This window comes from Streptopelia decaocto (assembly GCF_964273445.1).
Source record: "Streptopelia decaocto genome assembly, chromosome: 3".
NCBI lineage: Eukaryota > Metazoa > Chordata > Aves > Columbiformes > Columbidae > Streptopelia > Streptopelia decaocto.
The window spans coordinates 64,132,758-64,156,512 of NC_138656.1; the positions used below are offsets into that span (position 1 = coordinate 64,132,758).

General features: G+C 37.0%; 1 protein-coding gene across 2 annotated transcripts in view; it reads right to left on the reverse strand.

The window, feature by feature from the left end:
• Nucleotides 1–23,755, reverse strand: part of LAMA2 (laminin subunit alpha 2) — a 359,087-nt gene that overhangs the window by 85,291 nt on the left and 250,041 nt on the right. Inside the window, exons 29-35 of one of the 2 annotated variants that reach the window (XM_082048323.1) lie at nucleotides 22,138–22,272; nucleotides 21,355–21,479; nucleotides 19,232–19,318; nucleotides 18,284–18,339; nucleotides 9,258–9,400; nucleotides 8,619–8,717; nucleotides 1,619–1,730 (exon numbers count right to left, since the gene is read on the reverse strand). In XM_082048323.1, the coding sequence (XP_081904449.1) occupies nucleotides 1,619–1,730; nucleotides 8,619–8,717; nucleotides 9,258–9,400; nucleotides 18,284–18,339; nucleotides 19,232–19,318; nucleotides 21,355–21,479; nucleotides 22,138–22,272 (757 nt within the window). Of the gene's footprint in view, nucleotides 1–1,618; nucleotides 1,731–8,618; nucleotides 8,718–9,257; nucleotides 9,401–18,145; nucleotides 18,340–19,231; nucleotides 19,319–21,354; nucleotides 21,480–22,137; nucleotides 22,273–23,755 lie in introns of both variants that reach the window. The other variant, XM_082048322.1, reaches the window with a different exon arrangement.

Consider the following 23,755-nt stretch of genomic DNA (forward strand, 5'->3'; position numbering starts at 1 on the left):
AGGAAATATGAACCCAGTTTTGAACAGAGGAAGGGAAATTGTATGAAGGTGAGCAGCAGGTTAGTATAGTATGTTTTAAGGTGTTTTGTCTAGAAAAAAAAGGTCTGAAGGGGAGTATGATTCCTATCTATGAACACAGTTGAGGCTGCGGGAAGGAGGAAAAGCACTAGAGAGAGGAAAAAAAACTATTTGAACTAAAGAACTAGGTTGACAAAAGATCACATGATGATAAACTAAACATGGACATTTTTAGCTAAAACCAAGAAGGTTTGTAGTTACGTAGAGTTCCGAAACTGCATCCTATTCAGAATGTGTGCATTTGTCGAAACTACTTTGAAGATGAATGTTAGAAAGTTTATGATAGCAGGAGTGTGCATGCAGCAACACAGGAGGTATCTTTCAGTCCTGTGCTCCTATATTTCATCTATTCTTAAAATGTCAACTTGCCTGCTAGGCAAACACACTGATTTTAAAGTCTTTGTCTACTTTTAAGATACCACATAAATTTATTTCACACCCCAAGTGTCTTTTAACTCTGTATTTCCTATTGCTAAACCTGGTTGAGGAAAATTTTGTTTGGGTTACAAACTTTGCAAAGCAAAAGATTTGTTCAATCCTTGTAATCCCAAATTCATCTTGAAACATGAAGAACCTGGTCTTTTGTTTCAAAACTTCTTGAAAACTTGCTTACTTTTCCTTGCTGCTTTTCTCACATTTAGTTTATGTCGAAGTTGTACATCCTAAAGATATACTAAATTGTTGTTCAGTTCAGCTACAGGGCATGTACTGAGATGTGTTACATGAAAGGCAATATAAAATGTATTTGATAGCACTGGGACAAAAGTGGAAACTTTCCCTTTCAATGAAATGGACCTTCAGAAGCATAACTACTGAAGTCAATACTGCAGTGGGAGTTTTGAGGAAAAAAAAAATCCGGATTTTTCAAGTAAAAGACCTGCCTGTGATTGCCAATCACTTTCATATTTTTCAGCCATTATCTTATTTAATAACTTCATGCAACATATAGGTCTTGTTCCTCAAAGCCATCTACAATACTTATACTCGTAAGTCTTTACTGCATTTGTAAGTGCAGTAAATCAGCTTGTGGAAGAGAGTTGGCTCCATGCCACTACTTAGGTAGGATCAGGAGTCACCTGCAAATTCCAAGCAGCAGATGCTCATTAACAGCAAGTAGTAATGCATTTTTAAAGTAATTTTGGGGAATTAACATGAAGTGTTAATATATCAAGTGCTAAAACTACCTAAAGCTTTTTTACCAATATATGTTTTAACTGCTTTGAAAATAAACAGAAGCTAAGCCCTGTTAGTTACCCCAACATAATAACTTTCTTCAAATAACTGAATAAATCCTAAAGAAACATACTCAATATTCTACCAGTCTTTTTTTGGTAATTACCAGTGCACTAACTATATAAACTACATCTGTAGATTGCAAAAAGTCTGAAGATAGCTGTCTGTAGTTTCTTCATTTAACATTTAAAGCACACGACATTTCTCAGTGAATAAACTTTTCCTCACTGTCTCTCAGACCATCTTCCCCACCATCCTTCAGTTTTCTTGAGAAAAGATTTGCATATTTTTTGTTTTTTTCCAGTACCTTCAGCAGCTTGGAGAATGCCTTTGATGAACTGTCCAAGAGATTTTGCTCTGTCATTAGTCCTCTCAGCATCCTGCCTGGTTTGCTCACCATCTGCTGTCACCTTGGTAGCCTAGTCATGCAAATTCAGGAAAAGTATAATTAGTAAACAGGACAAGGCTGCACTATGCGATATTTCTACCATCTGAATCCATCTACAAATCTTTCCTCAGGCAAAAGGCAATCAATGAATTATTGATCGGATGTATGGGAAATGACATGTTCTGTTCAAGTACACAATTAAATTTTATTACCTTTTCCTTTAAGTGGAAATTGGAAGGCTTTATTTTAGGTTCTTAGAAAGCCTAGCTGTGTGCAACAGCACACAAAAGGAGACAGGATGAAATTATTCACTAAATTTGCTTAAAGAAATGTTGTTTGGAACCTTTTAATAGATTCTTCAGGGAATAGTTTCCATAGTTTCACAAGTGTGCACTTTTAGACTGACAAAGTGTAGTAGGTATCATGACCTCTTTGCTTCCTTCCCGAAGGCATTCTCAAAGACACAGTTTATGCCAACAAGCAAGAGCAATTTTAAATCAATACATTAATTAAATCAAGAAAGAGAGAGAAAAAAAAAAAACTTTTTTTTTTTTTTTCAGCTCTAATGCTTCATGTTGTTTATTTATAACATATTGGGGTGCTCAGTAAAATTTTAGCTTTCTGTAAATAAATGCTTTATTATTTTATTGAATCACAACAGCAGAAGCAGGATGAAGACAGATGTCCGCTGCAGACCTGAAAAACATGCTAAGGAGAGGAATAATCTTAAGACATTCTGCTTAGCTCTCAAGGTCCGCATTTACAAAATGGACCCATTTTTATTACAAAGCAGCTGACCATTTCAAGCAACAAAGCTTGTCAAACTGTATTGTAAAGGAAAACAAAACAAAAGAAAAACTAGCCATTTTTCTTCTTTGGGGATTGCATTCCCAAGAAATGGCTCAAAGCAGGACATTATGATCTTTCCAGACTCTGGGAAGTGGCTATAAGGTAAATAACTCAAAATGAGCTTAGGTTTTCTCTGACTTGAGTTATACGAACTGTTTTCTCAGTTACAGAAAAACCACACACATTTCAGTAATGGTCAAAGTCAAATAGTATCACTTTAGCACATTTATTTTTGTGTGATTAGCTTCTAGATGGAAGCCATCAAGATACATCAGGACAGCTAGCTTTCTGAAATGAAATCCCTGGCATTATTATACCACCTACGGTTTTGGCCTACTTCAGAGTAGTTTGTCTGAAAGTAATGTATATGAAAATGGTTCAGGTAAATAGAATTTATACAGGAAGAATTTAGAAGCCATAGTGGCTGGAATTGGTTCTATTTCATCCCTATATCAGTGCAAGAATCAGCTTTTCACATTTATACAGCTTTAATTATGCTATTGGTTATTTCCTCTAAGATATATGAAACCCCTTTACCTGCTTGGACACAGAACTAAAATATTGCCTTAATGAGCTGTAAGAGGCAAATGGGATAGGAAAAAGGCAAAAATACTGAATGGTCTTGATGGATCACTGCTCTAACCCAGCTCGGCATTTCTGATGTCATTTCATTCTTCGTGTAATTGAGAGCTACCTTATTATTTATTGTTAAATCCTCCACAATCAGCCTTTTATTCTTTGGGTTTTATTTGCTTTGAATTTTCATATTTACTTTTATTATATTCTGTAATATTTCTAAGTCCTTTAGTACATATTGTGCTTTATAACTTACATATACTTTTCTTGGTCTTGATTACTCTTTCCACATTCATGTTAATTCCAGCTGGACAATTTAACCTCAGTTTATGACTGAATGGCATGTACTACACTTTTGTGCACATTAATCTGTCATCGAACAGTTTTCATTTCCTCTCGGTGACAGTTCTTTTCAGTACTTAAATCCACTGAAGGCTTTCTGTATAATTTGTTTTGCTGAAAAATAATCTTTAGCTTCATTATCTGGTCTAGCTTTAACTTCATAAACCAAGTTAAATGAGAAACATCCTTCACACTGTATCTGGCCATTCCATGTCTAATTAAATGTTTCCATTCATTAATAAAGTCTTACTTATTTTCTACACATTCAGTTTACTACAGTTTGCCATTTCTACACAGTTTACTACAGTTTGCCATTTCTATAAGGTCAGTCTTCAGCATCTTCCAACAGTTTAAACAGGCACAACAAACTCTTTCTCAGGGAGCAACAACGGTCAGGCAGGCTGGACCCAGAGCAAAGGTTTGGAATGAATCTTCAAGAAGTCTGGATGCAAATAAGACTTTTTGGCATAAAGGAGATCCCATGGAAATCTAGTAAAGAAAGTATCTGAGATCAGTGAACCTGCTTTGGTGATGTTTGTTGCTTGTACTTAGTGATGAAGGTTCCATGGAAGGCCTTGTCCTCATGTGAAGACTAGTAGTCACTTAGCAACACAGACTATTAGCAAGTATTAGCAATTAAACACACATTTGTGTTTTGGTTTTGTGTGTTCAGCCTAAGGTCTTAGGCATTAAGAAACTCCTTTGGATGGCATTTGGAGGGGAGCCATGCAGGAATTTCTCCAGCTAGTGAGCTGCAGACCACAGAAGAAGGAGTAAACACAGACCTCACTGTACAGATGGAAGTTCTTGGGTCTTCCTCCAAATGCTTCCAGCTATTACAAATGAAGTTGCCCCTGCTACTACTTCCAGAACTTTTTGAGCTCGAGAATTTCAGAGAAGGAGAAATGAAAAAGTTTACAAGGTCAAAAGAAGCATTTTGATCAAGATAGGTGATTCTGATCCCTGTCTTTTTTGAAGCCTATCTTAGGTACCTAATTAGAAGGGAAGAGCGGTTTTTGACTAAAAGTAGAGAACTGAAAGGAAGTAAAGAGTCTAAGGTCCGCCTCTGGTGGGAATGTGCACCCAAACATGTAAGAATGTAATTAATATGAGAAACACATGAGGATCTTCTGTACGGCAGAGCGAATGAAGAAGAGCATGATGGAAAAAAGAAAAAGGAATGCTGCACTGATGTAAGAGATCATTGGTTGAAAACTAACAACAAGGAAGCAAAGACTTCAAAGGTTTTGTAGTGAATAGATACTACTGTCTTCTACATTTACCTAATGAAATTTAACAAGGGCAAGTGTAGAGTCCTGCACCTGGGCAGGAACAACCCCAGGTTCCAGTATAGGTTGGGAGATTACATATTAGAGAGCAGTGTAGGGGAAAGGGACCTGGGGGTCCTGGTGGACAACAGGATGACCATGAGCCAGCACTGTGCCCTTGTGGCCAGGAAGGCCAATGGCATCCTGGGGTGTATTACAAGGGGGGTGGTTAGTAGATCGAGAGAGGTCCTCCTTCCCCTCTACTCCGCCCTGGTGAGACCACATCTGGAATATTGTGTCCAGTTCTGGGCCCCTCAGTTCAAGAAGGACAGGGAACTGCTGGAGAGGGTCCAGCGTAGGGCAACCAAGATGATTAAGGGAGTGGAGCACCTCCCTTATGAAGAAAGGCTGAGGGAGCTGGGTCTCTTTAGTTTGGAGAAGAGGAGACTAAGGGGGGACCTTATTAATGTTTATAAATATATAAAGGGTGAGTGCCATGGGGATGGAGCCAGGCTCTTCTCGGTGGCAAACAATGATAGGACAAGGGGTAATGGGATCAAGCTGGAACACAAGAGGTTCCACTTAAATTTGAGAAGAAACTTCTTCTCAGTAAGGGTGACAGAACACTGGAACAGGCTGCCCAGGGAAGTGGTGGAGTCTCCTTCTCTAGAGACATTCAAAACCCGCCTGGACATGTTCCTGTGCGACCTCACCTAGGTGTTCCTGCTCCAGCAGGGGGATTGGACTAGATGATCTTTTGAGATCCCTTCCAATCCCAAACATACTGTGATACTGTGATACTGTGATTTTATCCTAAAATTGATTTTATTTTTTTTTTTCATGGAAATAGACTCCTCGCCAATCCTCATCAACTGTTTTCTTCGTTAATACTGGTTTTACTTTGAAAATTTAGTGAGCCTGCAAATCAGATACAGGGAAAAACTTTGCTATTTATGGTTGTACCATGTGTCCCAAGTGTTAGCCATTATGTGGTTATCAGCTATAACTTCATTTGGAAATGAGACCTGAACACACTACATCAGGACTCACTCTTCTTTTGAGGACATTATTCGTATTTACAAGCACAGAAAGAGTAGGGTAGGACTTGCAACCAGTTTCCAGTCCTCAAATTAAAAAGCCCACCTGCAATTCAGTTAATAACTCTCTGTAAGGATAACTGGAAATCATAAGGCTACTTACTCATTGCAGCAATGGAAAACTGCAGAAAGGGAAGCAGTGAGAATCTTGACAGCACACTGAATCCCCCAAGATCTCACCTTCAACATTTTTCCTTTCAAGACTACTCTATAAAGTGTCAGAATCTGCAACATTACTTTAGGACACGCCAATGAAGGATTAATTTTTTGGGAGGTGAGGAGGTAATTGGAAAAGGATACCAAAAAAAAAAAAAAGCAACTATGCCAAGGGAAAAAAAAAAAGTGTCTTAGCCTAAGACTGAGAAATCTTAACACAAGAAATACAATCTTCACTGCTTGTAGGGCTGTCATGAGTTAAAAATCCACCTAGTAGTGTGCGAGCACACTACAGATGCATTCTTACCCACTAGCCATGATTTCAAAGATTTTTCCAAAATTGAACATAAACAAAACACTTTTTCTGAGAATTTTAGTTCAATAAGCCATGAACAGTTTTAAGACAGGATGCTAAAACTACACGGAGTTTAGGTAAATTCTCTCAGGTGTATATGCACAGTAAACGATGTCTTTCTTATTTGGCTATTTCAGTGCACGGGAGCATAACTCATGAACATGACTCTTACTAGTCCTTCATATTAATACATATGGGATATCTGTATTTTTATTGTGGTTAGTTCACTTATCTATTTTTTTTTCTCCACTAGGTGGCACAATTTATATTATTTTCTTAAACAATGTCTTTTACTGACCAAAATAAGGTCTATATTTGAAATAAAACTTTCCTAATAAAAAGAGTAAATAGCACATCGATTGAAATCCAGAAGTCTCTTGCTACCCTCATAAATGAAATATAGAACACATATATTTAAATAAACACTCACCTTGTGCATATATTTGAACTCTCCCTTTAAATATTTTCCCCATTTCAATTACTTCATTCATTGACTTTAATGAGAACTTGTTATTTGTTAAACCAGGACTTCCATTGCCTTGCTATAATTTTTTTTTTTAAATAAGTGAATCAGACTAGGGTACTATTTTCTCTATAGCCCCTGGAGAAACAAGCGACACAACAGATAACCCAAAATGGAAAATGAAACCTCTAAACAGCAAAACTTGTATTGAAACAGGCAATCTAAAAAGAGAAACAGGCTGAGAACTATCTTGAGACAGTCAGACTCATAGAGATTTGAAAGGGAATATGATGAGATGATGTTGCTGATGCAGAAACCAGATAGCCTTACCAGAGACAGTACTAATGTTCAGAAGAAAAGGAAGGAAACAGAACCATGCAGAATCACAGAATCACAGAATGTTAGGGATTAGAAGGGACCTCAAAAGATCATCTAGTCCAATCCCCCACGCCGGAGCAGGGGCACCTAGAAGAGGTTACACAGGAAGGTGTCCAGCCAGGTTTTGAATGTCTCCAGAGTAGGAGACTTCACAATCCCCCTGGGCAGCCTGTTCCAGTGCTCTGTCACCCTCACCGAGAAGAAGTTTCTTCTCAAATTTAACTGGAACCTCCTGTGTTCCAGTTTGTACCCATTGCCCCTTGTTCTACCCTTGGTTGTCACCGAGAAGAGCCTGGCTCCATCCTCATGACACTCACCCTTTACATATTTATAAACATTAAAGAGGTCACCCCTCAGTCTCCTCCAAGCTGAAGAGACCCAGCTCTCTCAGCCTTTTCTTATAAGGGAGATGTTCCACTCCCTTAATCATCTTTGTTGCCCTGCACTGGATTCTCTCCAGCAGTTCCCTGTCCTTCTTGAACTGAGGGGCCCAGAACTGGACACAATATTCCAGATGCGGTCTCACCAGGGCAGAGTAGAGGGGAAGGAGAACCTCTCTTGATCTACTAACCACTCCCCTTCTAATACACCCCAGGATGCCATTGGCCTTCCTGGCCACAAGAGCACAGTCTTGGCTCATGGCCATCCTGATGTCCACAGCACCCCAAGGTCCCTTTCCCCTGCACTGCTCTCCAACAGGTTGTTTCCCAGCTTATACTAGTACCTGGAGTTGGTTTTGCCCAGATGCAAGACTCTACACTTGCCCTTGTTATATTTCATTAAATTTTTCCCTGCCCAACTCTCCAGCCTGTCCAGGTCTCGCTGGATGGCAGCAGAACCTTCTGGCGTGTCAGCCACTCCTCCCAGCCTCGTGTCATCAGCAAACTTGCTGACAGTGCACTCTATTCCCTCATCCAAGTCATTGATGAACATATTGAATAATACTGGTCCCAGTACCGACCCTTGAGGGACTCCACTAGATACAGGCCTCCAACTAGACTCCAGAAACCAGATAGTTCAGTTTCTGAAAGCCTCGGATGGTCAAAGAAAAACTCCAGACATGTGAGAAACTGCATGGTAATCTCATGGTTTTGTTGCCATAAAGGTTTATAACCTGTAGCTGAAGTAATGGGAAAGCCCATAAATACTGTATTAAATACTCTCTTTCCTTTAGTGTCAGCTTTTCCAAATAAGCTCATTCTTGGGTTTTCTGTATGAGTTTCTTACATTATTATACAGTTCTGCAGAAAATATATCTCAATTTATTGACCCACAAAAAACAGGATGTTAGAGCATTTAATGCTATTTCAAAAACTAAGACTGAGAAGCGTCTTATAATTCATCTATTCATTCATGTTTAATTCATATTCAGAAGATTTCTGTCATTATGCAGCCTTAACCAAATCCATAGACCTCAACGTGATCATAGACTTACTCTTGTCAGTAGTTCATCCATTTCTGTCACCAGGGTATCCAGATTTTCTTGTGCTAGCTGAAGAAGTCTCTCTGGTGCTTGCTGAGGTGAAAGCAAATGCTGTTGGGGAAGAGAGGAGGGAGAGTGAAAACCTGTATTTAATGGATCTTAGTGCTTCCAAATATTGTAGAGAAGAAGCATAAAAAATTTCCTTTTCATTACACTATGCAACTCCCTTGTGTAATTGATTCCTGTGTCACATCCATCCAACACACTTTCCTCAGGAAATCTTGACAGCATTACACAGTTTAGTGGAGAACATATAAGTATGGTAGGGAACATACAGTATATGTCATATGCAACTGCTTTACAGACCATCAGCACAAACACCATTTTATTTGTATGCAACATCACTTTTTCTATGCCTGCAGTGTAATTCCTTGCATATATGTACAGAACTCACTGCTGCAAGATTTATTTATTAAAATGAGTCAAAATAAATAACTCTAATAACTATTTATTAATGAAAGCAAGTTTGAAGCAACTAAATCTTGAATTTTTCTTTTACCCTAAACCTATTCATGGCTGTATGTTTGAACAGATTCAAGTACAATTGTACTGAACCCCTGTTATTTATCTATATGAATACTGTGAACTTACCTTTAATTCCTGTGTCACATTCTCAAAACCATGTAACATTTTATATGGAGCAGGCAGTGGACCACTAAGGTTAACACTCAGGATCATCTGGTTCAGCCGATCCAGGTCACTGAGAAGGAGTCCTGTGCATTCATCATCACAGGCTAGGGGGAAGAACAGCAAAGTTTATTCACTCCTCCTAAATGTTTAAGACATATCTTCGAGTTAGAAATTTTACGGCATTGTACAATTCCGTGAGAGGTAACAATTCAGATAATTTACCCTAGAAGCATAATGTGAGAAAAAATGGAAACAACAGCTAGGGAGCAGGAACCACCTTATTTCTTAGGACTTCATAACGGGACAATTTAATATAAAACATGAAGAGCGAAACTGGTAGGCTTACCTAACAAAAAGAGGAAATAATTAACATGATCCATATAAAATCTTAAATCAGACAGGCAATTTGGATGGACTCTGAGAGAAGTGAACAGGTAATCTAATCTGTAAACTCTAAAGAGCACTTGAAGTAGTATGGTTGTGGATTTGAATGTAAGAAAAAAAAATAAAGAAATCTTACAATTTACATACTTTATTGTCATATAACAGCATGGCCCAGCACACTAAACTTGTAATGCAGACAGTAGAAAAAGTCCAGGTAAAAATACCGATGGTTTTCTTTCAAGAAATGCTTTTCCCTCCATGCTTTCACTAAAGAGCTCATGCAGGTTTCCTTTCTTGCAAATACTCTTTGGCATGAAAAATACTGCCACGTGCTACATATTCTGAAAGGAGTTTGCATTTCCCACCCTCCTTGCTTTCTATTCACTATCACAAGAAATTCTTATAACCTTAAGGTCTTGTATCATTTATGCTGCAGACAGGAAAATTCTTCATCCTTTAGAACACAGTTCTGGGAATACCTTTCTGTATCCCTTCATAAAGATGATACACAGGACGAGCAAATCTAAACCACGCCTCAGGACATGGAGCAAACTGTGAAATGATGGATTCACTGATGATGTTAAGAGACATGGAGGGTTGTACCTGAAGTTTTACAGGTATGTAATTATTCATTACAGCAACACTTCTAGGCAGCTCAAGGGCTAAGAAATCCACTAAACAACATGTATGTTTTTGTAGAAAAAGAGAAGTAATTTTCAACAGAGAATTACATGGGTTTTTTTTCCTGAAATCTATTCTTCATGTAGATTAAATCTGTCCTGTTCTTTAATGTTTTCACAGTTATCTAAACATTGTTCTTCTTCTGTAGGTTGGTTGTTCAATGTAGTGGGGAATTGTGTCAAGTACAGAGAAAAGAAGAATATTGAATACTAGCTTAATATACCATGAAACTCATGTGAAGATTGAAAAGGAGACAAGATAGATGCTGGATTAGTGCAGTAAGAAGTGGGTGCAGAAAGCTAGATACTGTTATTTTAAGACTTCCTTTTGCTTCAATTTGCAGACTTCTTCCTCCTATTTCACAGTATTTTGTTACATAAGTTGAATTGTACTGGAACTTCTCTGCAGTTGTTAACTGTGGGCATAATACATTCTGATTTATGTTTCTACATGAAATTAAAAAAAAAAAATAGCTTATTACCAACCCAGCTCTTGTTGACTGAGAGAATTAAAGGAAAAGCAAGTTTTACAGCCAACTGAATGTTTTATATAATAAATCCTTGTTCTGTGGCTGGCCAAGAAGGTAAGTAGAACTGATAATCATTTTGCAGGATGCAATTAAGTTTTCTCAGATCTGAAAATCTGAAAAGAGTTATTTGTTTTTATTTTTTCTTCCTTTTTAAAAAAGAAATCCATTATTTACATTATTTCACTTATGAAACAAGCTAAATGTCTTCATCCTCAAAACTGGCAGTGGCTGGTAATAAAATCCTAAAAGTTTGCTATGTGTTAAAGACAAACTCAATTCACACCAATAAGAAAAAAATGAATAGCTTATGAAAATATGAAGTATTCTCCATGAATAAACAGCTGATAAGTGAGCATTCAGTATAAATTAACACCTCCTGCATGATAATCAGGTTGAAAAGAGGAACCACATCAAGTGAGGACCACAGTAGAGTAGATGGGAGAAGACTAAGCTACTCCCAATACTCAGTCTGAAATGTACTGCAGCTACAGAAAATATTTCAAGAGCGTGATTATATTTTGCAAGACTAAATACTTCTGTATCTATCTATAAAACTGTCAGGATAAATTTGTGTTTAATATTAACAAATGCAGCACTAAATTTAGATCATTACAGCAGTGCAAGCATGTAAGAGGCAAATCATGCAGTCAATACTACAATAATCCAGCAAGCAATTAATGCAAATTACTGCTTTTTCCATTTTCACCAGACTTTTCCATGCACAATAAGTCCTGTAAGGATTTTGACTTACCTCTTGTGAGAAGCATCTCCAAGTATGCATGCCAAAGAATTTTTTTTTTTTTATAATTGCTCAAGCAATAAAAGAACACTATAAGTTTATGGACATCTAACCACTTATTCCATCTTACGAAGAGAAGATAGTGTACAATAAAGGAATTGCACATCTGAGCCAAAATGTGTTTCTCCAATTAAGTGATTACCTAACATAATTTTGCTTTAATACATTCATTGCTGTTAAGATTCAGAAGACTGTGTTATGACTAAGTAATTTTTCGTCTAAGGGTACCCATGCAATCTCTGTTATGAGGTGATATCTGTGATAGTCAGTGACTCTTCAGTATTAGTTTCCTGTTGCTTCACAGTGAATTAGAGCTATTGTTAGACTCATTAATCTGTTGGCTGTTACTCCATTTTTCCCACTTTCGCACTGGTCTCACACCAAATAATAAACAAGCCCTTCTCTGCCCCCCAAAACAGAACCCCAGCCGAGAGCTGAAAGCTTTAGCTTCCTTGCCACTGCTGCTGGTTTCAGGAGGTTTGCATGATCAATATGTCTCCAACATCTGAGAAAACTGAGATCCAGGTCAGGGTCTAAAGTACTGACTCAGGTTTATATCTGATTTTTGTTATTTGGAAAGCCTCATTTGCTGGTTCTGAAATATACCAGTACCTGTTGGGTTTACATGGTGCTTGAGTTGGGCAAAAGACCAGTACTGGAGTGTGGGTCTGAATCCAACAGGAGCTCATGCGTCACAAAAAGGGAGAACGACTGACAGCTTGTCACCTTCTAGGGCAAGTAGAGGTGGCCATCCCTTCTTGAGCTCATGCAGACAGAGAAGCAGTTGTCCAGAACAGAGGTAAGTTTAAATCTTACGGCTGTGCCATAATGGCTCAGAACTTCTGTTAAACTTGGAACACAGCAGAAGCTAGCCCAAGGCTTCATAGATCTGGTGATACACACAGTATCTTTCTTTTCAGCTCACTCTGTGAAGCCTTGTGATAAGAAGCTCCCAGTTTTTCCTGAATTAAGGCGTGTGTAGGAGCTAGGAGATGCTTCTTTTCACAGATTCTTCAAGATCTGCCTCTGACAGAGAGAGCTTCTCTGCTTAGTTCTGAATTTGGAAGGGCTGAGGTCATGGAGTTTCTCCCCTTTTTAGAGAGAAAACCTGGATTCTGCCAGGATCAGTGGCCAGGAGCTCCCTTGTTCTCTTGGGTGCAGAACTGAGTGGTAGGTGGGAAAAACTCCCTCTCATTGCAAGCACCAGTCTACTTAGAGTACAATATATAAGTGTCCAAGACCTGGTATTAAAGGAATCTGATTATATAATTTTCTCCTTCTACCAAGATTGAATATTTAAATTCATAAAGACATTAGTTTGTTGACTGCAGCATGGCTGAAGGTCCATTTTTTTCACAAAATTGAGTTTAAGAAAAATTCCTAACAAAGAAATACCCGTTTGATTTCTCTATGTCATGATTGCTTCCTGTTTTCTGCTAATCTCATACAGCAGAACCACATCAGCTGCTTTACTTTTAGGTTTTTTGCTTGCCCCTGAGGAACATTTGTGACAGGAGCATACATCTGAGGAAACATTTTGCCATTTGTGTTGCAACAGACATCAAAATATTGAAGCCAATTTGTTTTGAAGTCCCCATTGTCGCTGTAACTGGTGCCATGAAAATGTTCAGAAGGTAAGTTCTGACTTGCCATATATTTAACAATAAAGCCTTGAAAGATTTGAATCCTCACTAGGACTTTTTGTCTCCCTAAACACTGCAGAGTAGCAAGCACAGTTGCCATTCCAACAACATTGCAACCTAACGTTCTTCATTTTATGTATTACAAACTCTACAGCTGAAGTGGAATGTCACAAGGTATAAGATAAACTACACAAGCAAATTAGTAATCTAAGAAAATGCACGGTTGCTACAGGTTTGATTCAAAACACCTTTTAGCTCCTTCTTTCCACTTCAGCTTGCTAAGGTCAAAGCTCTTAGGGAAGGATGAGGAGGGATCAATACATGATTTGGCTTGTTTACATAATTCTGGTATGTATGTGTAAAACACGAACCAAGCAAATACTGCCTGAGCATGCTGGGTGCAGATGAACTGAGGAATGGCTACTCCTGTTCCTCACACAACTCAGCCATGTTCTAGATTGGAATGGTGGGATTTTACTAAGAAAACACAAAATATACATCTTCAGTACTGCAGTGATCATAGGCCAGTCACCATTTGCCAGTTGAAAACTTTCAGCACAATAAAAATCGACATACATTTATTACAGTAAAAATGAGTGATGCATAAGGGGGCATCAATCATTTAGAGGACAGTTCATTTATAATTACAAATAAAAATAAAAATCTGTAAGCATTAGAACAGATTTGGGAGACCTTCTATCATATTTGACAGTACAAGGATGTTAGCAGTGTTATTAAAATTAGTTTGCAATCATCAATAATTTTCTTATTGGCTACTGACTGTTTCAAAAGAGAAGGGAAAGTGAGCATAAGAAGTGGATTACTTGAGACCAAAAATTACAAGGAAGTCTTTATCTTCAGAGTATTATGGCTACCTGTACATGACAATCTAGATGGTCACTTTAGCTGCAGAAATAATCCAGCTATTAACCATACTAATTAAAAAAAAAAAGAAAAAAAGAATTTTTATGATGTGTAGTAGACCATTCAGACATCTGTATTTCTTACTAAAAAAAAAAAAAAAAAAATCTACTTTTTGGATATCATTTATCATTCCCTAATGGAATCCTAGAGAATACAATGTTGTTTTGTTTTAACACTCTAACGGAAAGTAAATTCTGTCTGTGCCATTCACCTGTAATTATCTTTCCCCTGTTATTTAGCAGTAAACAAATTCTTCCCCTTTGTACAGTGGATTTTAAAAATTTGTTCTTTTTCCATATTACCTGTCGCTTTCTAAAATATAACTGTGATAACACAGCAGTGAAAAGTGGCATGGACTAACCAACTGAAAACCGACATGTTAGGAAAAAAACAGTAATAACCTGGTAAACAGATTTTCAGCTATATCAGAAAAAGAGCACTTTAACGAAGATGCATGCTCCTCTAGATGTTTTCCTTTTTACTGCAAATTTTCACTCTAAAATCATTAGAATACTTATGACCCAGGATATGTTAAAATATAAATGCTATGTTTAAACAATAATACAGTCCAACGTTGTGGCTAAAATACCTCTCTAATTTGCATTATTTAGCTTTCATGTCATACTGTATGTTGACCTTTTCTAGAATTTGCCAAAAATTTATTATTCATATGGTTTTCCTTTGCTAAATATTCAAAATCAATTTTCACTTTCCTAAATATTAACTATAACATACTAACATTGGACAACTTAATCATACTATGTTTTATATTACTTACAGCTTCTTTTTTTCAATCATAGGTGATTGTATTTGCATGTATTTTCTTTAAGCTAGACCATGTTACTACCTAACTAGGGGTTCTTCACACTTCTGACAGGGAATGGAATACTGCAATTGAACAAAAGTGCACACAGCTCATTTGAAATATCGAATGCAAACAAAATTCTGCATTTGGCACTAATTTTCTGTACATTAAGAGTACTTACTATTATTACCACTATTAAGGTTTCATTACAACTGAAGCTATTCAGAAGAAAATTTACTGAGTATTTTGGGAGTAGTTGATACATAAAAGTAAAAATACATTGTACACAGGACCAAATTCTCAGCTGTGTTAAACTCAGATTGGAACAGATAAATGTTCTGGGACTAAGGAAGGAAAGCTTCAGGGTTTCCTCAAAAGGTGTTTCTAATGGTTCTTTGACAGCACAGTGACTACTAAAGCACATCAGGGGCTGCCGCAGTGAATCACTACCAGAAGAAAACAACTCTGTTCTGAAGCCTGTGGCATAATACATGGTGTTAGCCATGAGCAAATTCCCATCAAGTCTGTGCCACACTCCCTTTGTCTGCCACAGACCTGCGTCCAACACAGGCTACAAATGTTTATTGATCAGGCTGTTTTTCTACCATAACAGGGATATTGCCCTGTATTAGCAAAGGTGGGTTTGGAGAAATATGTGTGTTAAGGAACCTTTAAACAAAGGGAAAAACATATAGTGAGAGTAAATAGGCATAAAGTGTCTATTAAAATATTTAAATGTAGTTTTTGCAATTTATGGCGTGAATGTTACTGCTGTGGTGTCAAAAGTAACAGATTAGTTCCTGTGACAGGGGAGATTTAAAGCACCTGCTGTCTGTTTCTATAGGCAGTTTCTATTTTTATGACTACAGGAAAAAAACTGTTTTAATTTGATTGCTCACTTCTAGCAATGACATGCAATGTCCATATGCACATGCAAAGGATTGTATTTACGGTGAAAACTGATTATCTAGTTAAAGCAAAAATGCTACTACAGGTAGTGTAGATACATTTCAACACTGGTACATTATTATGTCGTAGTTAAATCAGAGATTGTAGTTAACCACATCTTTCAAAGCAAAAAGTTTAAAAATTTGGTTGACTTTTCCCGTTCATAGTGAGGATTTTTAACCTTATTATCTACACAATGAAATAGTCTGATTAATGAATTGGAAAACCATTACAAATGAAAACTTGCACTTAAACTGTTTTGTACAACTAAACTCTGTCAATCTGGATATACAAAAGACTTTTAAGAACATCAATATAGTAAATAACCAACATAAAATGTCTTAAGCGATGCCTGAGATTGAAAATACTGGCTAGTACTAGGAATAATGTAACAGGTATTCAGGATGGTGAAAAATTAAGTCATTTTCATTTAGATGCCACTCTGGAAAACACAGTCCTTATTTTAAAATTTTGTAGCTGTAATACTTATGGACTTAACTCATGATTACAATTCTCCTTGACATGTAGGCCACAAAATGGAACCCAAAGTTTAGTTATTTCAGCAAAGTAGCTACTTACTCTATTTGCATTCATTTTGCTGTAGTTCTAAATAGAGCTTAAGTTACACAATAGTTCAGAATTAAGTCCTAAACTATATCACACTACAGGACATTAGAGCTTCATTTCCCTTAAGTACACTAAGATTTTCATCAGTTAACCAATGCCATATTATTAATAATACAGAAATAGAAATATTTATTTCTATATTCCATGAACTCAACAGTCACAGAAGCTTAGTTCTGCTAAATCCTGATCACTCTCTGAGAGCTGATCACAACCATTAAGTTGAGAGAAACAATGTCCTGCACTGTGTAGTCCCTCACCCTACGTGCCTAATGTCTTCCTCTTTAATCACCTAAAGAAGGCCCACATTTCATGCTTGACTGATGTGATACCTTCAGCCATTTTTAGTACTTCTTTGATTTCTTTATTTTTCCAATTTGCTTTTAAAATGTTTCCAATTTGTCTGAGCTGTACTAGCTTATTTTATAATTAGAATGCAGTTCACCTCTATGTATTGAGGTAAAGAGTGAATGCATGCTGTGAAAAAAAAAACCACCTTTTTTGGTATCTGCTTGCCTTGAAGTTACACATCCCTCACACAGAAAAAAAAAAGATCCAATTAAAGTCCTATAACAGATAAAAATCACATGTAAACATTAAAAGCAGTTCATTGTGCTTTGCCAATACATTCAAAGATGCACAGATTAAGAAATATTATATACTGTGGACTTACTGGATCCCTATCTGTGCTCTACTTTAAAACGACCGATGATGGCCTTGAGGGGAAATAAAATAAAATTAGTTCCTACTCAGCCAGGTAAAATGGAGGAGTGGAAAATGCCTTATTTCAGTCAGGATTTACTAAGTGTTCTAGAAAGGTTTTGCTAACTGTTTTTTTTTTTATGAAATAAGCATACAATATCACTGGAAATGAGATTGTATGTTCAAATCAAACAATATCCAATTTCATGGAAAAAAACTCCAAACAATAATAAAAGACACTTCGTGCATATCAAAACTGAAGGTAGGGCAAAGATACCAGTACTGTAAAATGTAACTTGGTGTTTTAAGCTATTAATTTTCTGCTTTAAACAAAGGAAGTTCTTTGTTCCTGTATTTGTTGTACTGTTGTTCCTTATGTCTTTTAAATTCTAGTGGGTGTTTGTTGAACTAACACGGCCAAGAAAACGGTGGTAAAAACTTTCTGTGTGACTCAGGTCATAGAGCATTGCAATCACTGGTTAAACATTTAGGCCAACCCTAGGAAAATTCACTAAAAGCAAATATTGTCACAACTGCAGTAACAAGCTTTAGCAAAACTCCAGACTTCAAAAGCCCACAAAAAGAAATCCTTTAAATCTTTGCTGTCAATTTTCAGCAAGCATATTTAAAAGTATTAAGAGCTTTCCTAATGTCTCAAGGCTTGTGAAAAAATGGACCAAAATGCCAAAGTAGTAAGAAACCTGGCAACTGTTTTCAAATAAACCCACACAACTGACTGATGCACAAGTGCAGTTAAATTTCTGAAATACAACAATCAAAAACTCTCAAAAATTACGTTAGTATACGTACAAATGCATCTCATGCCATCACGTGCATGCCGATGTTCACAGCCAGCACACTTCCACCCTGTGAATCCAGGCTTGCAAGTGCACTGTCCGGTGACAGGGTCACAGGGGACGGGCAGGGAACCATATCGATCACACTCACATTCCTGGCAGGAGTCTCCTGGAACTTGTGGGTTTCCGGTGTAGCCAGAAGAACATCTAGACATTGCGAATACAAAAGCAGGTTTGGCCAACTGAGGTGCATAGTCTACTACAATCAATACTTGGCAAAACTGTAAATAAAATGTACAGGAAAATTCACTCATGAACTACCAAAAAATCCCTTGGTGCTTTATGACTGAGTATGCATTTCTAGAGAGAGAAATGTTGAAAACTGTCCAACAAACTGATAATAATTTTTAACCAGGACATGGAACAGTCTGGATGTAAGGAGTATGCAGAAGTGATTGCATACCCCTAACAGTTTTCTGCTAAACTTCAATTATATCACGACAAAAAAGTTTCCGCATTAGCAATGTTTGGTCTACAGCACCTTTTTTTTCCCACTAGCCATTTGTGTTTTCCATTAGAAGTGACATCTCATTGTAGACATTGGCTGATTTTGATCATCTTAATCCCACAGCATTGCTGTGGATGGGACAACAGCTGCTATTGAGGTTATTAATTTGGTCATTAATATGTTTATCCGTAAGTATCTTTCACAGTGAGTGCCCATGAGGACACAATAGTGACTAGAACAAAGGGTATAAGTGACATCAAGATACACTATAAGCATGGTAGCTAATTTTAGATAAATTCCATATTTTTTGGTTTAACTTCTGAGGTCCAGGGGAAAAAAAATCCACGAATCAGAAAGTAAAACCAAGACAATATTTGTGATATAAGTAACACTGATCATCAGTTTACTGCGGGTAAAAATAAAAATTGCCTATTGTGGCTGAGTTTTAACAACATATAAAGAGGAAATAACTTATCCAAAGGCATGGATTTAAACATTAGTAAATATATGTTTCTGGTATTGGAGGACATTGCTCTCCATGTCTTGCCCTCCTTTCATTGTCTCTTTTTCTTCTTTTTCCATCAATCCTACCTTTCACAGTACTGGCCTTCATATCCAGGTGGGCATGCAGTACACCGGTAATCACTAGGTCCTTCCGCAACACAAGAAGGGCTAAAACTAAAATAAAGACAAATAAAAAACTTTTTCCACTCTATTGGATCATTTCACTCTCATCAGCTGTGCAGAAGGGCCCATGGTAAGCCCCATTCTCAATGTAAATTGCAGCATTTTCTTATCTGTTCATAAGCACCTATGGAAGATCCCTCCATTCTAATAAGAATTTTTTGAATGCCTTGCTATGATACTGACACAACTTAGGATTCTGCTGGAAGGGCAGAATCAACAAGAGTCATATCAGAGGGGACGGAGTCAACTATGCCCATGCTGTAGGCTTGTGTGATTGAATGGTGCTGTCACAGTGATCAAGAAAAGAAAGGAATGGGAAGGATGTGAAACAAAAGGTTAAGAAACTGAGCTAACGAACATGCAGCCTTTCCAGTCTGATTTAATTTTAGTTTGAATAAAAGGAGATAAGCCAGTAAGAGTTTACTCAAAGGTAAGACATATAGAGGGAGAAAGGAACCAAAGTCATAGCCATGTGGAATCTTCCAAAATGACAGCATCAGATAATCTTTTCAAGGATGTACTGAAAATAAAAGACTGGCCAATAGATAAAAACAACTAAAAGCTACCTCCTTCATGATCAGGGAGGGGTTGTATTGTAGTCACAAGATTATTTTTACTAAGCCATGACATGGATGAATAACTAGTGACTGCAGAGTGCACCTATAGGAACTGTGCAAAGTAGCAGGTTGCTGGAATAGTAGCGCATTAAGTGCCTGCACAGACAGGTAAAACAAACAAAAAGTGTAGGTAGGGGAAAAGAAACACAACTAAATATTAAAATGGTGCAATACTATAAAACTCATTCAGCTCTTTTTGGAAGAACCAGAAAAGCTCAGAGGTAGAAAGCAGTGAGCCCAGAGCTCCTTCTTGGTACAGTACCGTCAGCATCCTACTCTAAATTGCTTATAACGCATTAAATCAATAATGCTTGAATGAGTATATAAAATTACACCTTTGAAAAAAAATGTAAACAAATTGATCTACTACTCACAAAGTCATTATCCAACACATTTTCAAGTCTATAAAAATAGATCCACACCCCCAGGAAGAACTCATTCTCTCTGTTCTTTTTTTTTCAGCTCATCAAGTTTGAAGCTGACTGCTGATTGTACAGGTGCATAAAAAACAGTGGAGTTTTGTGGAACTGCATAAATAAAAATAATTGCACTATACTCATTCACAAATATTCATCAGCTACCCTTCAAAACAAACCTCAGACCACGCCAAAATAATAAAGAAGAAATAAAACAAGCAAGAAGAAATAAAATTTAGAAAACCCAAACAAAAAAACCTCTCAGATATATTGGTTTGAAATACTCATTAAAACATCTTAAAGGTCAGACAAAGCACAGAAAAATGCTTTTAAGGAACATTTCCAACCTTTCAGGAGAACAATCATGAAATAAACCTTTTCAGAGCAGTACTATAGTATGATTCCAAATATCATTAAGTGCCTTTCAGCAAAACAACAAACAAATCAGAAGTGCTAAAGTATCATCTGCTGGGAACACATGCAGAGACATCGTGGCAAGGCTCATTAGCATAAAACAACCAATAAAATTTATGCTGTAATAAGTATATTGCTTTTAAATTATTCTATCTTTCACAAATTGCCTAAAACTCATGTAACATTAAATAAGGAATCAATAAATTCCACAGTGAAGCAAGAAAGGCACTGCAACACATTTATACCAACATAATATATGAGCGTAAGACTTTTTACAGTTCCCTTGTGGCTATATTGTACTTGAGTTCTGCTCTAGCTTCCTTTGTGAGAATACCTTTATAACACACATTCATTATGTGTTGAGTATTGCATTTTCTAGCACTTATTAATTTATTCATCACAAATTAGCAAGGGAGCAATTTCCAACTCTTAAAGGAAGATCAATTAGCAAAAGTAGATATGAAACATTTAGTATGGCTTACATGATGCAGATCTCCTGTAGCCATCTGAAAAGTGAGCCCAAAAACTAAGTCCTTGCTTTATGGAAAGGTAATTCTGTGTCATGAGCTTGTTTACTTACTTGTTACTGGGACTAGATAGGGGACAAGCACAAGGCTGACAGTCATCCGGAGAGCCTTGGACAACACCATAAAATCCCAGTGCACATCTCTCGCAGTGGTGACCAGCGGTATTATGCTGGCAATTCTGCAGAAGAAGGAGACAGAATGAAAGCTGTATTGATAATTACAAGAAGGCGGACAACATTTTGTTCCCAGCCTTGGGGATTCAAACTTATCTGGATTTATAATTTCTCCCTCCCTGACATGATTCGCAGTGGGACTGCTTGCTTTAAACTCCTGTCAAATGCCTGCTGAGTTATATATGGGTTTACAAGGAGAAAGAATGGAGGCCTGTAGCTAGTCAGATGTATCCTATGGAATTTCTTATCCCATTCAGCTTTCCTTCTCTCTTTTGTTCCAGCTGTTGAAGCAGGAGAAATAACCAATTAAAATTCAATCTTACTGTATTAGGTCACATGTGCTATTACCTAGAAGAGCAGTGTTGTGTTTATTGCATGATGCATGGTACATTGCCTCTTTAGTTTGCAGATATTTAGTTTCTCATCTAACACAAATAGTAATTCAGCAGCAATAAAGCACAGCATGATCTGAACACCAGAAAATAAGAATGGAAAATATTAAAGGCAGACAGTTTATTTTTTTGAACTCACTTTAACTTTTACACTTAAGGTATTTAAGCAAAACTGGATTAAAATATTGTCCTCTATTTTTTTAGATCAATTACACTACTTATGAATTTTACATTAAGATTATTCTAGTGCATAAGTTCAGAAATACAATACCTGACAAATTGATGTTTCAGGGTCACACATAGTACTGTGTCCATGACACTGACATAAAACACACATGCCTAAGGACTGCGCAGGTGTCCTTCCTCCAGGTGAAGTTGAAAGCCTATAAAATCCTGGAGAGCACGACTGCAATAAAAAAGATGCAGAAGAAAACAGATCATTACACAGTAGAATAGGTATGAGGAGCATTGCAAGCTCATCTTTCCAATCACCAGTTTTTACAAGTTGTGAAAAAAACCTGACAGGTTCCAGCTGTGTTACAAACAATATACAGTACTTTACAGATAACAAGAGCCAGAGCTAATTGCAAACATTGCTGAAAAATCCCTGGAGCATTCCACTGTCACCAGGCTTTTCATACTGCAGCTTGAGAGACCTTTCATTCAGACGTAGAACACCTCACTGTTCTCACTGTGCATCAAGCATCGTTCCTTTCATTTCTTAAGAATAATGTTTGTTTTCAAAATAATTTTTTTGCATGGACTGTGGAGAACAAGCATAATGATTCTGTTTTCTTCCTCCTTCGTGAATTTTTCAGGTTTGACAAGCTAATATCTGCCTACATACCACCTGATGGATAACAAGCAAAAGTCAAATTATACTAATAAAAAAAGGCTGCATTATTTATAGCTATATAATTTAAAGACCATAAAAGTAAAGAATTCAAAATATTAAAGGTTTTCCATATCTTGGGACTATTAGGCCAGAATCAAATTTATCTATCACTAAGTCTCCTCTACCCCAGCTTGGCAGTAAAATTCTGAGAGCAACCCAAAAATTACTAGCAAAGCCGACACATGCAAAATCAAGCACTCAATATTTATTTCAGGCTCATTATGCAAATGTATGATAGTGCCTACATAGCTTCCAGAAAGCACACAGCTATGGCAGCATAAAAATACAAACAGGACCGTTTTGATAGTTCAGACTATTAGGGATAAGTGCATACAGACAAGTCACTCATCCCATGTCTAAATCCCACCACCTCATGGTGCCAGGAGCCTATGAACTCTGCTTGATGAGGTAATTTCTGACTGTTGACCACAATTTGTGCTTTTTGGAAAAAATGTGAATAGTACACTTTCCAGATAGCAATAAAATGGATGCAAAATAAAACAAAAGAGAATCTGCAGTAAGTATCTTTTCATCATCAAAAGCAGGATTCTTCCATTAAGCACTAGCTAGTTTCTATTCATATGACACTGCTCTGACAAATCTATAATCATTCCCAAAACCGACAGGAGTCTAAGTTATGGAAAAAGCATAAACACAATTATTTTCTTTCGAATCACAAATAAAGTAATATAACTCACCTCTGCTTTTCTCCTTTTATTTTGACTTAGACTACATTAAGATCCCTGAAGCATAGAAAAAGTCTATCTGCTTTTTCATGGTTTCTGAAGAATTTCAATTTAGATAAATAATCTCAAAAGGAATTTTGTTTCTTACTACAATTTCCTAATTTTTTCCTCCCTCTCAAGCCCCAGAAGAGTCCTTGTCCAAACATAATGTGGTCCAAGGCATCACTTAGAAGTTCTGAGTAACTTTTGGATTGAGGTATAAATATATGGTACATCCTCAAACAAATCTAAACTCTAACCATTTTTTT